The 14,622-nt window shown below is 35.8% G+C and overlaps 1 protein-coding gene across 2 annotated transcripts in view; it reads right to left on the reverse strand.

Moving 5' to 3' along the window:
* Nucleotides 1-1,035: 1,035 nt before the first annotated feature.
* LOC117117801 (baculoviral IAP repeat-containing protein 7-like) overlaps nt 1,036-14,622 on the reverse strand; it is a 31,234-nt gene continuing 17,647 nt past the window's right edge. The window contains exons 1-6 of one of the 2 annotated variants that reach the window (XM_033262267.1): nt 12,262-12,420; nt 4,809-6,393; nt 4,448-4,653; nt 4,023-4,116; nt 3,479-3,859; nt 1,036-3,067 (exon numbers count right to left, since the gene is read on the reverse strand). In XM_033262267.1, the coding sequence (XP_033118158.1) occupies nt 2,862-3,067; nt 3,479-3,859; nt 4,023-4,116; nt 4,448-4,653; nt 4,809-5,991 (2,070 nt within the window). In that variant the 5' untranslated portion in view covers nt 5,992-6,393; nt 12,262-12,420 and the 3' untranslated portion in view covers nt 1,036-2,861. Of the gene's footprint in view, nt 3,068-3,478; nt 3,860-4,022; nt 4,117-4,447; nt 4,654-4,808; nt 6,394-12,261; nt 12,421-14,622 lie in introns of those variants that run through there. The other variant, XM_033262268.1, reaches the window with a different exon arrangement.

Genomic DNA, 14,622 nt, shown 5'->3' on the forward strand with positions numbered 1-14,622 from the left:
CATATCCAAATTCACGTTCCACTTCTGAGCCTGTGTTGTGCTTCGCACACGCCGCTGAGGGCGGCGTTCCGGGAACCCTGCGTCGAGGGAATTTTGATGTTTAGATTTAGTGTTTTGTGCAGGCCTACAAAATCAACTGTTTTGCAGTATTTGTATTTCACTATTTTTCAGTGTATATCAAACCATCCATATTTAATGCAAGTAAACTTTATCTTCTTCCTTTTAATTAAAAGAATATAATAAAATATTCGCTAGTAAAATTTTATTTTTTCCCCGTCTCCACCCAGGTACTCTTAGCAGAACAATTTTACTAAAAAAAATTTTTTTTCCCGCCTGCTGCTGAAGATTAAAAAAATACCCAAGGTGCACTTAATAAGGTACTGTACTGTATTAAAAAAGTATCGCCTTGGGCTCCACGTCTTTTACGTATTTTATTGTGCTACCACCATCCATTTTATTATTATTTTGTACAGGTTTTGAGTAATACTGTATACGGTTTTTGCCTATTGCTTTGATATTATTCAGGGCACGCTCACCGCAAGTGTCAAGTGAGAATTCTGTCTTTTTCAACGTTTCTTGCCCTTGCCCCCCCCCCCCCTTTTCTTTTTATGCTTTAAAAAAATTTAGCATCTTGATTTTATTGTTTGATTTGATTTAGAAGAAATATATGTTTACTGTATCTGAATTGAATAAAATTGCATATAAATCCAAGTCATTGTGCCGTGAAGCCGGTCTCACATGTTGCGATTTTGCTCATGATAAGCTGCACCACAAGCTGCAACACGACACTTACTGTAAGACAATTTTGTTTTTAACATGTTCAAATTCTCTACCATATGACTATCTGTGTCGTATACCTCTCACATCTTTACCCTACTCCCACGCACATGATGATTTTAGACATGAACATCTCGTATCATAGCACAGTTTGTCATAACTAAAAATCGTACTGTGTGAGACCAGCTTTATTCTCTTCTTGTGCTGTGCATGTAATAGTTCTACAGTATTTCAACTGAAAAAGCAGTTTGATGTGAACACAGAGATACAATCTTTATTCACAAAATGGTTATATTCTTCTATTTTTATTCAACTCCACTATCCTGGTCCTGATATTTAATATTACTGTATATAGTGCACTACAGTCATAATACAATTAACAGCACTTAATAATAATGATGGACATGAAATGTTGATTATTATTAAATTCAAAGTATAGTTTAGTGAAAACATGCTAATGCTCACACAATCAATTAATACTAGAACTTATTGTTGCAAACAATTGAAGGGAAAATGGTTGCAGTGGGGTTACATCACTACATAAGTGTGTAAATACTGTAGTTAAAATTACAAGGAAATACTGTACAGTATCAACAAATTTGAAAATATATTAAATCACAATATGTGTTACATTTGGCACATTGCACCTTACCAAGCACATTTTGATAAATTATCAAAATTACCAAATAATATACAAAGTGCAAGCATTTTTTCTTATGCAACACAAGACATAACTACTACATTATATTAAATTTTTAAAAATACATTTATTAATTTTAATCAGATACAGTGCACAAACTTCAACTTGTTTTTACAACACCCAGGCACTTACACACTAAACACTATAACTGTAAGATGCAAATACACAAAAGTACTACTGCAACACAACATGGAAAACAAGCTAACTAGTTCTTTAAATTATATTAACCTCATTAAAACATATTATTACCTGTGCTGCAAATACTTTATAATTTATCTCACCAAAAAATGTATACCATACAACGACAGGTACAAAAATCTCACAGGGCTGCTTACAGTAAAAATTAATAGCAATAGGCCTACAGACAGATATATACCACAAAAACATGCAAAAAAAAAAATAAAATAAAAAAAAAACCATCTTAAGGTGACAATATACTTGACTAAGATAAAGACCTAAAGTTGATTTAGAAAACAATCTTAATTTTTAGGATGCAACAGCACAGTACCTGCAACTATTATGTACAGTATCTCCTTAACTACATTTATCAGTGGAGACTGCATCAGTACTTGGTATTACTATACATAACCACACTATCTCCTTTGTACTAAGTTACAAATGTGCAAATGTGTACTAATTCTTTAATACTAACAATAATTATTCAAAATAACATAATAACAATAAAATAATTTATTAATTAAGAAAAAAATCTTTTAATTCTTAATGTAGCTTTTGTATGTAAGCAATGGGTATTTGTACCCATGCATTTCTGGTAAGCTACACTTCATTAAGATTTTATCATGAATACCATTGTTCTCTTTCCTACAACAGTTTCAGTTTTTAACAGTTGTACAAATTTGCTGAAAAAAATTACCAATACACCAGATTGAGGGTTCCAAATGATCAGCTGCTTCTTCAGTATATATGGCAACAATACTGTTCAATCCATGGAAAACTAGAAATTAAAAATACTACCCCACCCCCTTCCCCCCACAAAAAAAATAATAACATAGACGAGCAAGTTCTAATTAGTAATTCTGCTAGTGAAGTATCATATACAAAGAGTTCTTTTTTTAGTTTTTATGGTTTGGTTTTATGATTTTTTTATAGTTTTTATGGTTTTGTTTTATGAATTAAGATATTCAAAACATCATAAACCCAACATAAACTTTTTAGTCCTTTTACCTAAATGTTTCTATTGTTTCCTACATAAAAAAGAGCTCTCACAATAATGAGTATTGTTTAACCAATACACCTACGCCTAATCTTGAAGCAGATTTGACAAAAATTGCACCCTTCACAATTATCTTAATTACAACCTAAATTACAACTTTTAAACAGCAGTCTTGGTGTAAATTGATAATACCTTAATTAAAAAGTAACCTTAAGACAGGTATGTTTTGATGCAAGTTTTTATAGGCATTCTGCAAATCGGACATATTTGTATTGAGCGTGCACACTGTTCACAGGCCACCAAATGCCCACATGGTGTAAACAATACATTGATTTCGTTGTCCATACAGATCTTGCAAGTCCTCTTGTCACGAAGTACTCTTAGCTCATCTTGGATTGAAGCTGGAAGTGATGCTTCTATATAACATAAGGAAACAAATAAGGTTAACATTTTAAAACAGCATAGACATAAGTTCTTAATTGTAATAAGGTTTATACAAAATGTTTTTCAATTTTCAATAAGGCATGCAAGATTTTAGATTTTTAGCTAATAACACGTTATATCGTCATTGCGGACTTATAAAATCCGCATACTAAAAGAAAATGCATACTTTTGGAGTCCGTACTGAGCCCAAAAAATCCGCAATGAAAATATAACGTGTTTAATGTGATTTTTACAGAGAAGGCATTGGTTATGTTTCGAGTTAAATTCAGGTTATCAGGAGTCAAAGAGCCAGTATATGTGCTACAAACACCAACCTATTGCCGATAGACTTTAATATTAAAAAAAAAAAACAAAAAGAAAAACTTGAAATAATGTTTAAGTACCATCTTCTAATGTTGAAGTGGCTGAGGATTTCGGTTGCGGTGTAGCCCCACCTACATTCAAATTTGCAAATTTTTCGTTCATTGTATTTGATGATTCAAGCATCTTAGTCTTAGCTGCAGCTTTTGATTCTTCATCATCATCCTCTGTCTTTTTACTTTTAAGATCACTGCTACCAGTAGCATTTTCAACTGGTTCTTCTTCTTCGTAATCTTCAGGCTCATCTGGCTCAGCAAGTACGCTGTCAACAAGACTCTGAATGGTATTAAATTCATCCTCTTTTCTGCTTAGTTGTCTCTCAATAATTCTCTTTATTTTTCGCTGAGGAAAACCCATTTCAACAACAAAATTGACAATTCGTGAATCCATCCTTTTTTGGATATCTAAAAGACAAAAATGTTGAACTAAGTACAAGTGTCCACGATTTTAAACCACTCAAAAAATAATTGTGTTAGTATATCAGAATGCACACTGTACAAAAATGTGTACCAGTACAGTCTGCAGTAATACTAATGTATACATATACAAATAAAACATTGTAACTACCTGTTTGGTTGGTTGCTGATGGTGGAGGTTGAGCATCAAGGTTAACAGATGGCCGAGCTGTACCTTGAACGGTATCAAATCCTGGGCTTGGTATCTATACACCAAAAGCAATAATTCTATTTAATATTTCGTGTCTCACAGTTTACCATTGCAAATTGAACATTATAACATTAGTTTTACGCTGTAATTTTTATATGGTGTTTTTTATGTTTTCATCCTAATAACTTTTGACTGATTTCATTGATGATCTTGTACATATTTTTAAATATATATATTTTAATATTTTTAGTTGACCATTTTATGATAATTTAATAAATGTTATCATAGGCATTAAAGAGCCAATACATAATGATTTAGTTCACTTTTTGGCATTCCTGTCCAACCAATTTTTTTTTGTATACATCTGTATACATCCTATATCTTACAGGTGGTGCAGGTGGCTGTAAAGGCAGGTTCTGATTTGGTACAGGGAAATTGGCGATGACATATTGAACGAAAGGTTCTCCACGTTGCTGAAGCAACCAATCACATTTTGGAAACCACTTGGCATGTTCTGTCCATGGATCATCACAAGGTTCCCAGTTTCTTAGTCCTCCATTGCAGTAAAAACATTTTACATTGTCATTTTCTCCTGAAAATATTTTAAAAATATAACTCCACTGAAGAAAAAACACTATATACTATGACTGAAACAATTTATCTGTAACATTTCACATCTATAAACAGTTTCTCTTCAATATACTAAATATAATTTCAATTTTAATATAAAAAATGTGCAACAAATACCTGTATGGAAAAACCCAGCTTTTGCAAGTGGTGGTGCCTCAGGTGCACTGCTTGGCCAATATGTGAACGTCTTCAGTCTTTCTGCTTCATTCCCAAACTGAGGGTGCTGAGCTCTAGTCAGTGGTCTCCTTGCACTCTGACTTTGAAGGGATGCCCACTGATCGGTCACTTTAGCTGTTTGTGATACCTGACTCTTATTCTTTGATTCAGTTTTCGTTGGTGGCAGTTTGGTTGAAGGTTCCCGATAAACAACTGCATGCTGGGCATTCATAACATCTGTAGTGGTCAGTTTCTCATTGCCAACATCCTCACCTTGAACAAAAGGGCACTCTGGAAAGAGCATGGTGTGTTGAGTCATAGGAACATCCATTACTTTCCAATTTGATATTTCTCCAGTACAAGCAAAGCATTTTACTATATCTCTTGTCTGAGTATAGTAGAAACCAGCTTTAGCCAATGCACGAGGTTGCATTGGGTTTGTGCGTGGCCAGTTTTGAAATGTGAGCAGACGCCGATATTCACTTTTTAATTTATCTGGAATTTTTGTTTTATCAATTGTTAATGCATCCTTCTTTGGGTTAAAAATATCATCTTCTTTTGATGACTGGCCTTTTGCCACAGGCACAGTTTGTAATGATGATGCCTTGTTCTGCAACATTGGTTGATTCTGATGGTCTTTTCCTTGAATAAACTTGCACTTCGGAAAGAATCGTTTATGCTCTCCAACTGCTGAATCACCAAACTCCCAATCCTTGATTTTACCATTACAAGAGAAGCACTTCACCATGTCATCAGAACCAGTGTAGAAGAATCCAGCTCTTGCGAGAGTGCTTGGATTCATTGGAGATGAATGTGGCCATTTCTTAAATGTTGCTAAACGATCAACTTCAGAAGATAAATTGCGTTCAGTGCCATGATGTCTGTTTTTTCCTTCATTGGGGCATGGGTTTGAAACACTAGCTGTAGCTCCTGAAGTAATTACAGCGATTCCATCAACACTATGTAATGATGTTAAACCTGCATCCACATCATCTACACCATCAAAAAGGTCTGTACCCTGAACACCTGAGAGGCTATGTGATCGCTGAAATCCTACACAATCTGCTTCAATGTCATGCTCATCCAATGACTGTGCATAACTTAGTAAGCTACGAACTTTAGAATGACTGTTTTCAGCTGTCATTATCGAAGACAAAACTATATAATTTACCCTCCAAAATATAAACAGCCACTAATTTAATTCAGTTTGTTTTTTGAGTGAACTCAATAAATAATGCAAGAAAACGTTTGGTCAGAGCAAAAAGATTATTATCACTTGAATTTTTCAGAAAAGGTGCAGTTCCATTTTCACAATAGCGCAGAAACAAATTTTCTTTTAATATCCTATATCTTATCTTGATAATCTTAAATACAATTACAATTCTTGTGTGTGGGTGTAAAGCTGGCTGCTTTAAGAAAACTCCAACAAAACAATGACTAGTGACTATTGTATTCAAGACTGTGATAAGTACTAATATAATTACCTTATCACTATTAACATTGACAGTGGAATGTGCCAACTTGCAACCGGTAAATATATGACGTCCTGTAACAACAAAAAAATCTTGAATTAAACATAAATCAATATATCCATAAAAGTAAATCAATAATAAACTACCAGTATGTAAATAAAAATTAAAAACTAAAGTAATACATGAATACTAAATACTGACATAACTGGTAATTTCTAATAATATGCAATTGTTGAAAAGCATTTTACTTTGCATCTTACAGTGAATATTATCTCGATATAAAAATTAGAAAAATTGTCATCCTTGCATTACAGTGATTTTTTGGATATTCACAATTCCTAGTGAATGATCATCAAGGTATGCACTGCATACCCAAACAAGTACATTCCAAAGGAAATGTTTTAACTGTGTATTGAATATACAAACCTTAATTCTTAAATGATAATGATCATGATTATTACAATAATTATTAGTTTTACAAAAGACCTATCTCAGTTGCTTTACTCATTGTTGGTTCTGCTGCTGCTTTAGTTAATTTGCCACCTTCATCTTGTTAGGAAACTCGTAATTAAGTTAAATCCTATTACATCAAACACTAGTGGGCATTATGTTAATAATTACAAATTTAGCACTGACTGGATGCACTGAATTTTAGGTTTTGTGTACATCCTTCCTTTCTCAATAATCTCTCCACAGTTTAATATTCACAGCAGTGGTGCAAGACTTTTTCCGACCGATTAGTTAGAGTCTACACCCCTGGAAATGGCACTCTCAGGTTCACATTTTTTATCAGTATCAATCACCTCAAATTGTAAATCATGTTTAAATTGTTATGCATTTAACACGTTGGCTGCCAGCAATGAGTATACTTGCCCACAGGGTGTTGCCGAGGGCGCCAGGGATGAGTATACTATAACTTCTTTGTTATATTGTAGAACCAAAGACTCAACGGCTGGTAGTTCAGGGAAGATACACTTAGACGATAACATACAAATGACGTCTGTATGTTTGTTGTCGGTAGTACACACGAGCGGCACAAGTGGGGGCGCCCTTTGAACATATACCAACCCATGCAAAAGCAGACGAGATAACTCGCATTTGGCATAGTCAATAAAAAGTGCTATCACAGTGCCGTCGATGAGTTTACTCGGCCTCCACCCCTCCAACTAATATTTTCCCGCCAATTTATTAGACACATCATTTTGATGATACAGTAATGACTACAGTAGATAAAAATTTCCAAAAAGTATGTTTGTACAAACATGTGAAATTGTTTTGGCACATGGGAACCCAGGCACAGACAAACGCCTCAGACCTACCATGGTTGGGGCTGAGGCAAGAAAAATTAAGATTACCTAGCCTCTAGAAGGCCGGAAATGACACTCTCAAGATTTGAATATAATTTTCAGTTTTTTTCTCCATTCTTTTACGAACAATATAGAAACTTTTACGAGGGCCCAGGCCGATTTGGTTCCCCTTGAATCCGCCACTGCATGGAGGATTCCCCCAGCTCAGGTGACCTACGGTTTTAAAACACATATTCCTCATATTCTTGAGAGAGAGGACTTGATGGTTGTTATACTGTACAAGATTACTCAGACACGCCTTGAATTTCAACTATAAACAATATATTACAAATAAAGATCTGTATGAAGATACTCTCACTGTATCAAGAACTTTGAGGGCACAGAGGTTAGCATTTGCTGGACATTGCTACGGAAGTAAAAAGAAAGTCATTAAGGGGTTTATTTTGGGAACCAACCCATGGGAAAAGGATGCGAGGATTTCACTTATTTTTTTGTGTTGGTTGACAGACTAAGGTTTTTTGTTGTCTGTAAATCAACTACAACTGAATAGTTTCAAACTGTGAATCGTCTAAGCGAGGTTTTCCCCATGCCCCACTGGGCCCTCTACTTGGAGCCAGACCTCTTTTTTGCAAAAACTGAAAATTGATACGCTACTATACAGTTTGGGCCTCTTTTTTTTGGCTATAGTCCAAGTATGTACAGTATACTCCTGTTTGTTCATGCCTTGGTGTTAAAATAATCAACAAAAATCCCCTTTCATGTAGCAAGTGATCACGGTGTTTACATGTAGAGGTGGTAGGCAGCTAGATTCTACCAAAAAACATGCAGTACATTTTTTCATATTCATATGCACAAGGAATTTAGGAATGGATTTTAGAATATTAAATACTGTAGAATTTTGCTTATAATGCCACTGATGAAAAAGTGTAGTCCATAAGAAATTACTGTATTATTATTTCGAACACCGCCGTGTTATTGGCTACAATGACATCTTCTGTACATTCATGAGACAATGGAGGAACTGATGTGACAGATCCATGGAGGTGCAAAATCATTTAGATGAGAAATTAAAATAACTGCAAAGCTTCCTGGACCCCCAAACAAGCTAAGAAAACACCCCAAAATTCTGTCCCCTCAACCATAATTTCGCTCCCTTTGGACTGTCCTCGATTGCCACTCACGTCACCTCAGCAGATATGTATGTGAATAAACTGATATATACTTAATATTTAAATATTAAAGGCTGACGTTCTGACGTCATCCAACAGACAAAATACTTTATCTAAATGGTGTGGTCTATTGGCAGTAAACAGGATTTTAACCCAGAAAGCTATGTAAGCTCCCACACAAAAACCCACCTTGATTCTTTTATACCTGTTGAATGAAACATTATTTTTTTGTGTACTTTCTTATAGGATTTTAATCTACACCATAACATGCACCCTTTTTAACTCTTAAACCCCTTTCAGACAGAAAATACCACAATAATACCCTAATTACACCGCTGTTATTGCCGGCGCAGACCCTTTCACACAGCTAGTTAAAATACGGTAACAATACCGTATCCTGTCTGAAAGGGTTCTCGCGGAAAGGAGTATTTGATGTCTGTGTCGCTTGTGCTTGTTAACAAAGAGGGCGCAAGTTTTTGTTTACTCCATTAATCCAATATGGCTGGGGACGATGTCATAAAACTGCTGCTTTGCAAATGTTTTTAATGCTTGCTATGTTTGCAATACATATAAATTGAGAATCAGAAGGTTTCTAATGCGTTTCAATCAAGGGAAGCGTTTAAGGCAAGGCCGGCTTGAATTTCAAGCAGCTAGGTGCAGCCAATTTTCATGTCTAAAAGAACCATCAGCTAGCGATTTCATCGGCTTTGTTAGCTGCAGCAGCGTTTGATGGCTGCTCGCGTATTTGTTATGCCTCAGTGCGTAAGACGGCGATGAACCCTGTACCCTTTAACATCGAGTTGGGCAAAACTCGCTACGGTATTAATGCAGTATTAAGACTAGGTCCCGAGGAGGTCTAACTGAAGCCGGCGTTTAGGAGTATTTACCCTTTCACATAGAACGCCGGCGTTCGAGAAATACAGTATTAATACCGTTTTGCGGGTCTGTCTGAAAGGGGTATAAGTCAACTCTATTCATGCTACAGTACATCCATGCAACAAAAGGTAAATATTTAAGAAAAAGAATGTTCTTTAATTACATTTTACTGATTTCATATAATAAATACAGTCAAACCCTCAAATTTAAGTCGAATTTAAAGTGCCACTGAAAAATAGTTTGTCATAGAATGAATTCGACTAAAGCAAAGTCAAATTTTATTTGAGTTATACCACAATAGCAACTTGACTTGGAGGGTTAGGTCTTACCAGAAACAATGCTTAAACATTAGTCGCTTGCCGACTTTACCACATGCCCGAACAATAGTGAATGTGAGTTGATTTGCATGTAAAATAAACTACACAAAGTACCGCTATGTAATGTAAACACGAGTCACTTGCCGGGCTTACTTAGCGTGTGAATTTCTGCATTGCCAAATACGAGTCACTTGTTGACGTTCACAACGATGTTGGTAAAGTGGCAACAGCTTAAAATAATTGAAGTTTTACTGTGATTTTGACTTTGAAAATTTTTCGACTTAGGCACACTCAGCTTAGATGAGTTTAACTGTAAACTGAATTTGCATTTCAAATTACAGTAGAATTACAGTAGCTGAAATTACCTTCGATAAAAACCAAATTATTATAATCTTTGGCATTCTTCTGTTTAATAAAATATTGTTTTAATTATTAAAACATCTGTATGTTTTATGGACCTTTCTATCGTGGAGGCAAATCTTCAGAAGTCACTTCTGCATCTGCCGGAGCCCCAAACAAATGGTCAGTCAGCCAGCCTGGATGACCAAAAATCAAGATGGCCCTATCTCACGCAAATCTCGCAAGGAGATTCAGCATTGCACTCCCTACAAGCTGGACAAGCTTTATGATTGTCCACTTTTGAACTGGGCCTAGGGCCACGACAGATCGGACATTCTGATTTGCTGGTCATGGTGACTACAGTACACAGTAAATCCGTAGCACAGCAAACAGGATGCTGTAAAATCTAAAGAAGATCTTGATAAATGTAAATAATATCAATCCAAAAATAATATCAATTGTAAATCCACAATCGAAAATCCTTCTGAGGTGTTCATTTTCATGACTCGAAAAAGAATGAGGAAGTTGCATGGTGGCAGGGCCACTTGAGCTTGGCGCCAGTAGTCGATTGTTCTATTATTTTTCGAGGGGTGTTCTCATGTGTGAGAAAGAATAGGCAATTTGTTGATTTATCCAGGTAAGTATTCACGAAGTAGACTGTGTAAGATATCGGTTAGTGTGGATTTAAACAATGTCCTAATGGTAATGTTCAAAATAAGTGACAAGGAATGTAATACGTTTGTTTGAAAAATAGTCGGGACATTTTATTTTTATTTCTCACCCTGACCTTCGCGAACTAGTCGAAGGTGCCTGGAACAATAAAAAAGGTCTGGCAGTCAATGTTTTAAAAATGTTTTCTTTGTTGCATACCATTCCATTAAATCCATTATTTAAATTTCAAAAATATTTTCCTCGGCATATTCTTATTTCATTAATCTTGCCATTACTTTCTCATCTTATCAAACACCATCTCATCTTATCAAACACCATCAGCACTTAAAAAAGTTAATGATATTCATTGAGTCCAAGTTGCTACTTTTATTTTCAATTTTAAAAAAAAATTCTACCTTCATCCATAAGCTTAATTAAAAATGTTGACATTTAAATCATGGTTTATAATTTACAAATCACTCATCATAAATTTGAGTTAATAATTTTCTGTTTGTTTGTTTGTTAATTTTGTTTGTTTTTCTGTTTGTTTTGTTTTTTGAAAAGTTCTAAATATTTTACTTCTATTTTCGGTCCTCTCTAGACTCTGGAATGAGTCTAGAAAATAGAATAAATGCAACTCCCTGGTTAACAGTTTTTTCTGTATTCAAAATTGAATTGATAGCATTCAATTTTTTGGAGGTGTATGTAGGTTGGACTTTGGGTTGGACAAAAATAATGGTCACATTTTTAACATGGTTGATAGGGTGAAATTTTTAAACTTAATTTTTATTAAGTACAGTGGAATTAAACACTTCCATTGTGATCAGCACCCTAGGCCCCCTAGGCCTAGTCATAAAATCACTAAAATCGACCGCTTAGGCATACGCCAATGTGCGCATGTTCAATAGATTTCATTTTAATAATCCTGTTGAGGAAGGCCTAAAATGACCGCTACATACACGAACGACAGGGAATGCCTGGCCTCCATTTCATAAATACTATTTTTAGCCTACTGATTTTTCAATGGATATCCTGAGAGTGGGACGGGGCCTTAATAATTAAATAATGCCTGGTTCTATTTGGTAAACATAGGCTAGTAGTAGTACTACTACTACTACTTCTTTCTAGCCCAGCTAGGCTAGTAATGATGTATAAACATTTTAAAAATTGTATATTTTTGGTCTCCGCCGCCATTTTCCTGCTGTCTGTAGGATTATATAGCACAATTTTGGCTTAATTTTCCGATTATCAAGTTAGAATTTTATTATATTAATAAGTTTTACCTTTTATGCTGATCCATTTTGATAATACAGTTGGTTTTCTCAAGTAATAACCAGTTTGAAATCTCCAAAAATTCTCTCAAATTTAATATGGAGCCATGAATTTGCAGTCCTGCGTCACGCTACTGCCGGATTTCGGTGATTTCCTGCACGTATCATCCTCGTCACAGCCCATGTTGAGGGGGTTGAGGGCGGGAGCGTTAAGCCTGATTTCCATAAAATCACTACAGTACTAATTGTTAGACCTGTCTGTTTCCCCAATACCACCTGTCTGTTTTCCCAATATAATCTTTATTGCAGCAAAGACATTTGAAATGGTAGACAACATAACTACGGTATTCTTTGGGCGTTAAAGTCTTCAGTTGAAACAAAGTTCAAAGTTTTCTTAGATTGCCAAATTGTTATGAATTTAGCATCCTTAACTAGATGTCTCTTACTTTTGTCTCTTACTGTGTTGTTTTAGTTAAATTACGTTTAAGGCTATGCAGTAGACTACAATATACTGGTAAAGGGGGACAATCCATTGTGTAGAAGAAATTCAATTTGGCAATCTATGAAAACTTTCAGCTTTGTTTGAACTAAAGACTTAATGCCCAAAGATTACCGTAGCTCTGTTGTCTACCATTTCAAATGTCCTGGCTGCAATAAAGATCACTACAGTAGGCAGGGGCGGATCCAGAGATGTCCGAAAGGGGGAACCGAAAGTTGGCCGATCGAGATAACACTATCCTAGGAGATCCGGGGAATTCCCCCACGACATTTTTGTGTTCTAGACGCCAAAAAAATAACATGAGTAGTTCTGGGCTATCAATTTTTTTCCATTTCTTCCTTTTGTTCTTTTTTATTTCTTTGTTTTACCACCCAAAAGGGGAGGGGCGGGGCGGGGCCGGCAACTCCCCCCCCCAAATCCACACCTGGTAGGCACACTGTCGCTATACATATCACCGTGTTTTCACTACATTTGCTACATTGTCTAATTGTCCCCGAGTCAGTCGGTAAAACCTTTTTAGCGAATTTATGGAATCCAGGATTTAGGTTTCATTACGGAAAATAGGACCAGTAGGATGAACTCCCAGCAGTTGTGCTTTAGACATTTGCCGTTAGCAGGGTCAACAATCCAGCAGAGAAGTCGGTGAGATTAAAGTATGGGTAATGAACAAAGCAAAATTCAATCTAATGACGGTATGTTTACTCAAGTAACTTTTGGTTTTCCAATTTTATTTATTTATTTTTATTTTTTATTTTTTTTAAATAAATTTGAGGGGTATGGGTCAGGACTCTCGTGACCAGTGGCGTCCATCCTATATGAAATTGTTTATACAGGGTAACACGTGTCACATAGTGATCGATCCCCATTTTAAGAATCAAGGAAAAATGTGTAGTTTACGAAATCAGAAGGTAAATTGGGGCTTCATGATTGGGTATAGGAGTGCCACTTAGGTGGCACCCCGGGCCTGGGGCCCAGGACCCCGTCGGGAAGAGCTTTCCCACTTCGTCGGGGAGAAAAACCACAACTCATCGGGAAAAACACAAAAATCTATACTGTATGTGTTTTTTACATATTGGTGGACTCTGAAATCGGCTCGAATAAGCCTTTGAAACCCCAGATTGTCATATTTTCGGGGTCCCCTGGAACACTTTATAAGTTTTTGAGCGACGCCCGACCACGTCTACTTTTTCGTCGGGTACATCGACACCCCCCCCCCCCGTCGGGAAAATCTTGGCGTTATCCATGGAGCGCCAGCTGACACAAAATAAGTGTATTTGAGGGTGTGAAGTATTTAGGGGGGGTGTTAAAGTATTTAGGTGTGTGTATTTTAGTCCTAGCATAATATGATTCGCATCGCTGGTCACACTGCCTTAGACTAATGCATCAAACCATCAAACATTAAAACTCTTTATTGTTGGAACTTTATTGCCCATGATGTGCGCAGACACTAACCTGGCCCAGGAACCATTTAAAAGAAATCACAAAAATATTTACAAATTATTTTAAATATCTCTAAAAAAAAAAAAAAAAAAAAATCTAGCAAACACCATGGTGTAAAGATGAAAGGTATATTCGTAGTATTGATTTACCTAGCTACTTGTGAAAATTCTGATAATGTATTGTTATTATATTAACACAAACAGCTCAATAATACTTAACTTAACAGCACGTCATCTGACTATAAACTGTCACCCCCCCCCCACCTCTATTGTGATTCTACTAATGTAATTTACCTTATATCATGCACTTTTTGCAACAAAGGCCATTACATTGGTGAAACGTGTAATAAATTCCGCCTACGTTAATAACCATAACAATTTCACCGGCAATAACACCACTGGTTTCCCTGTAGGGGAACATTTTAATTCCCCCCC

Source organism: Anneissia japonica, unplaced genomic scaffold, assembly GCF_011630105.1.
Source record: "Anneissia japonica isolate Jap-2015-1 unplaced genomic scaffold, ASM1163010v1 scaffold234_len1672027_cov178, whole genome shotgun sequence".
Taxonomy (NCBI): Eukaryota; Metazoa; Echinodermata; class Crinoidea; order Comatulida; family Comatulidae; genus Anneissia; species Anneissia japonica.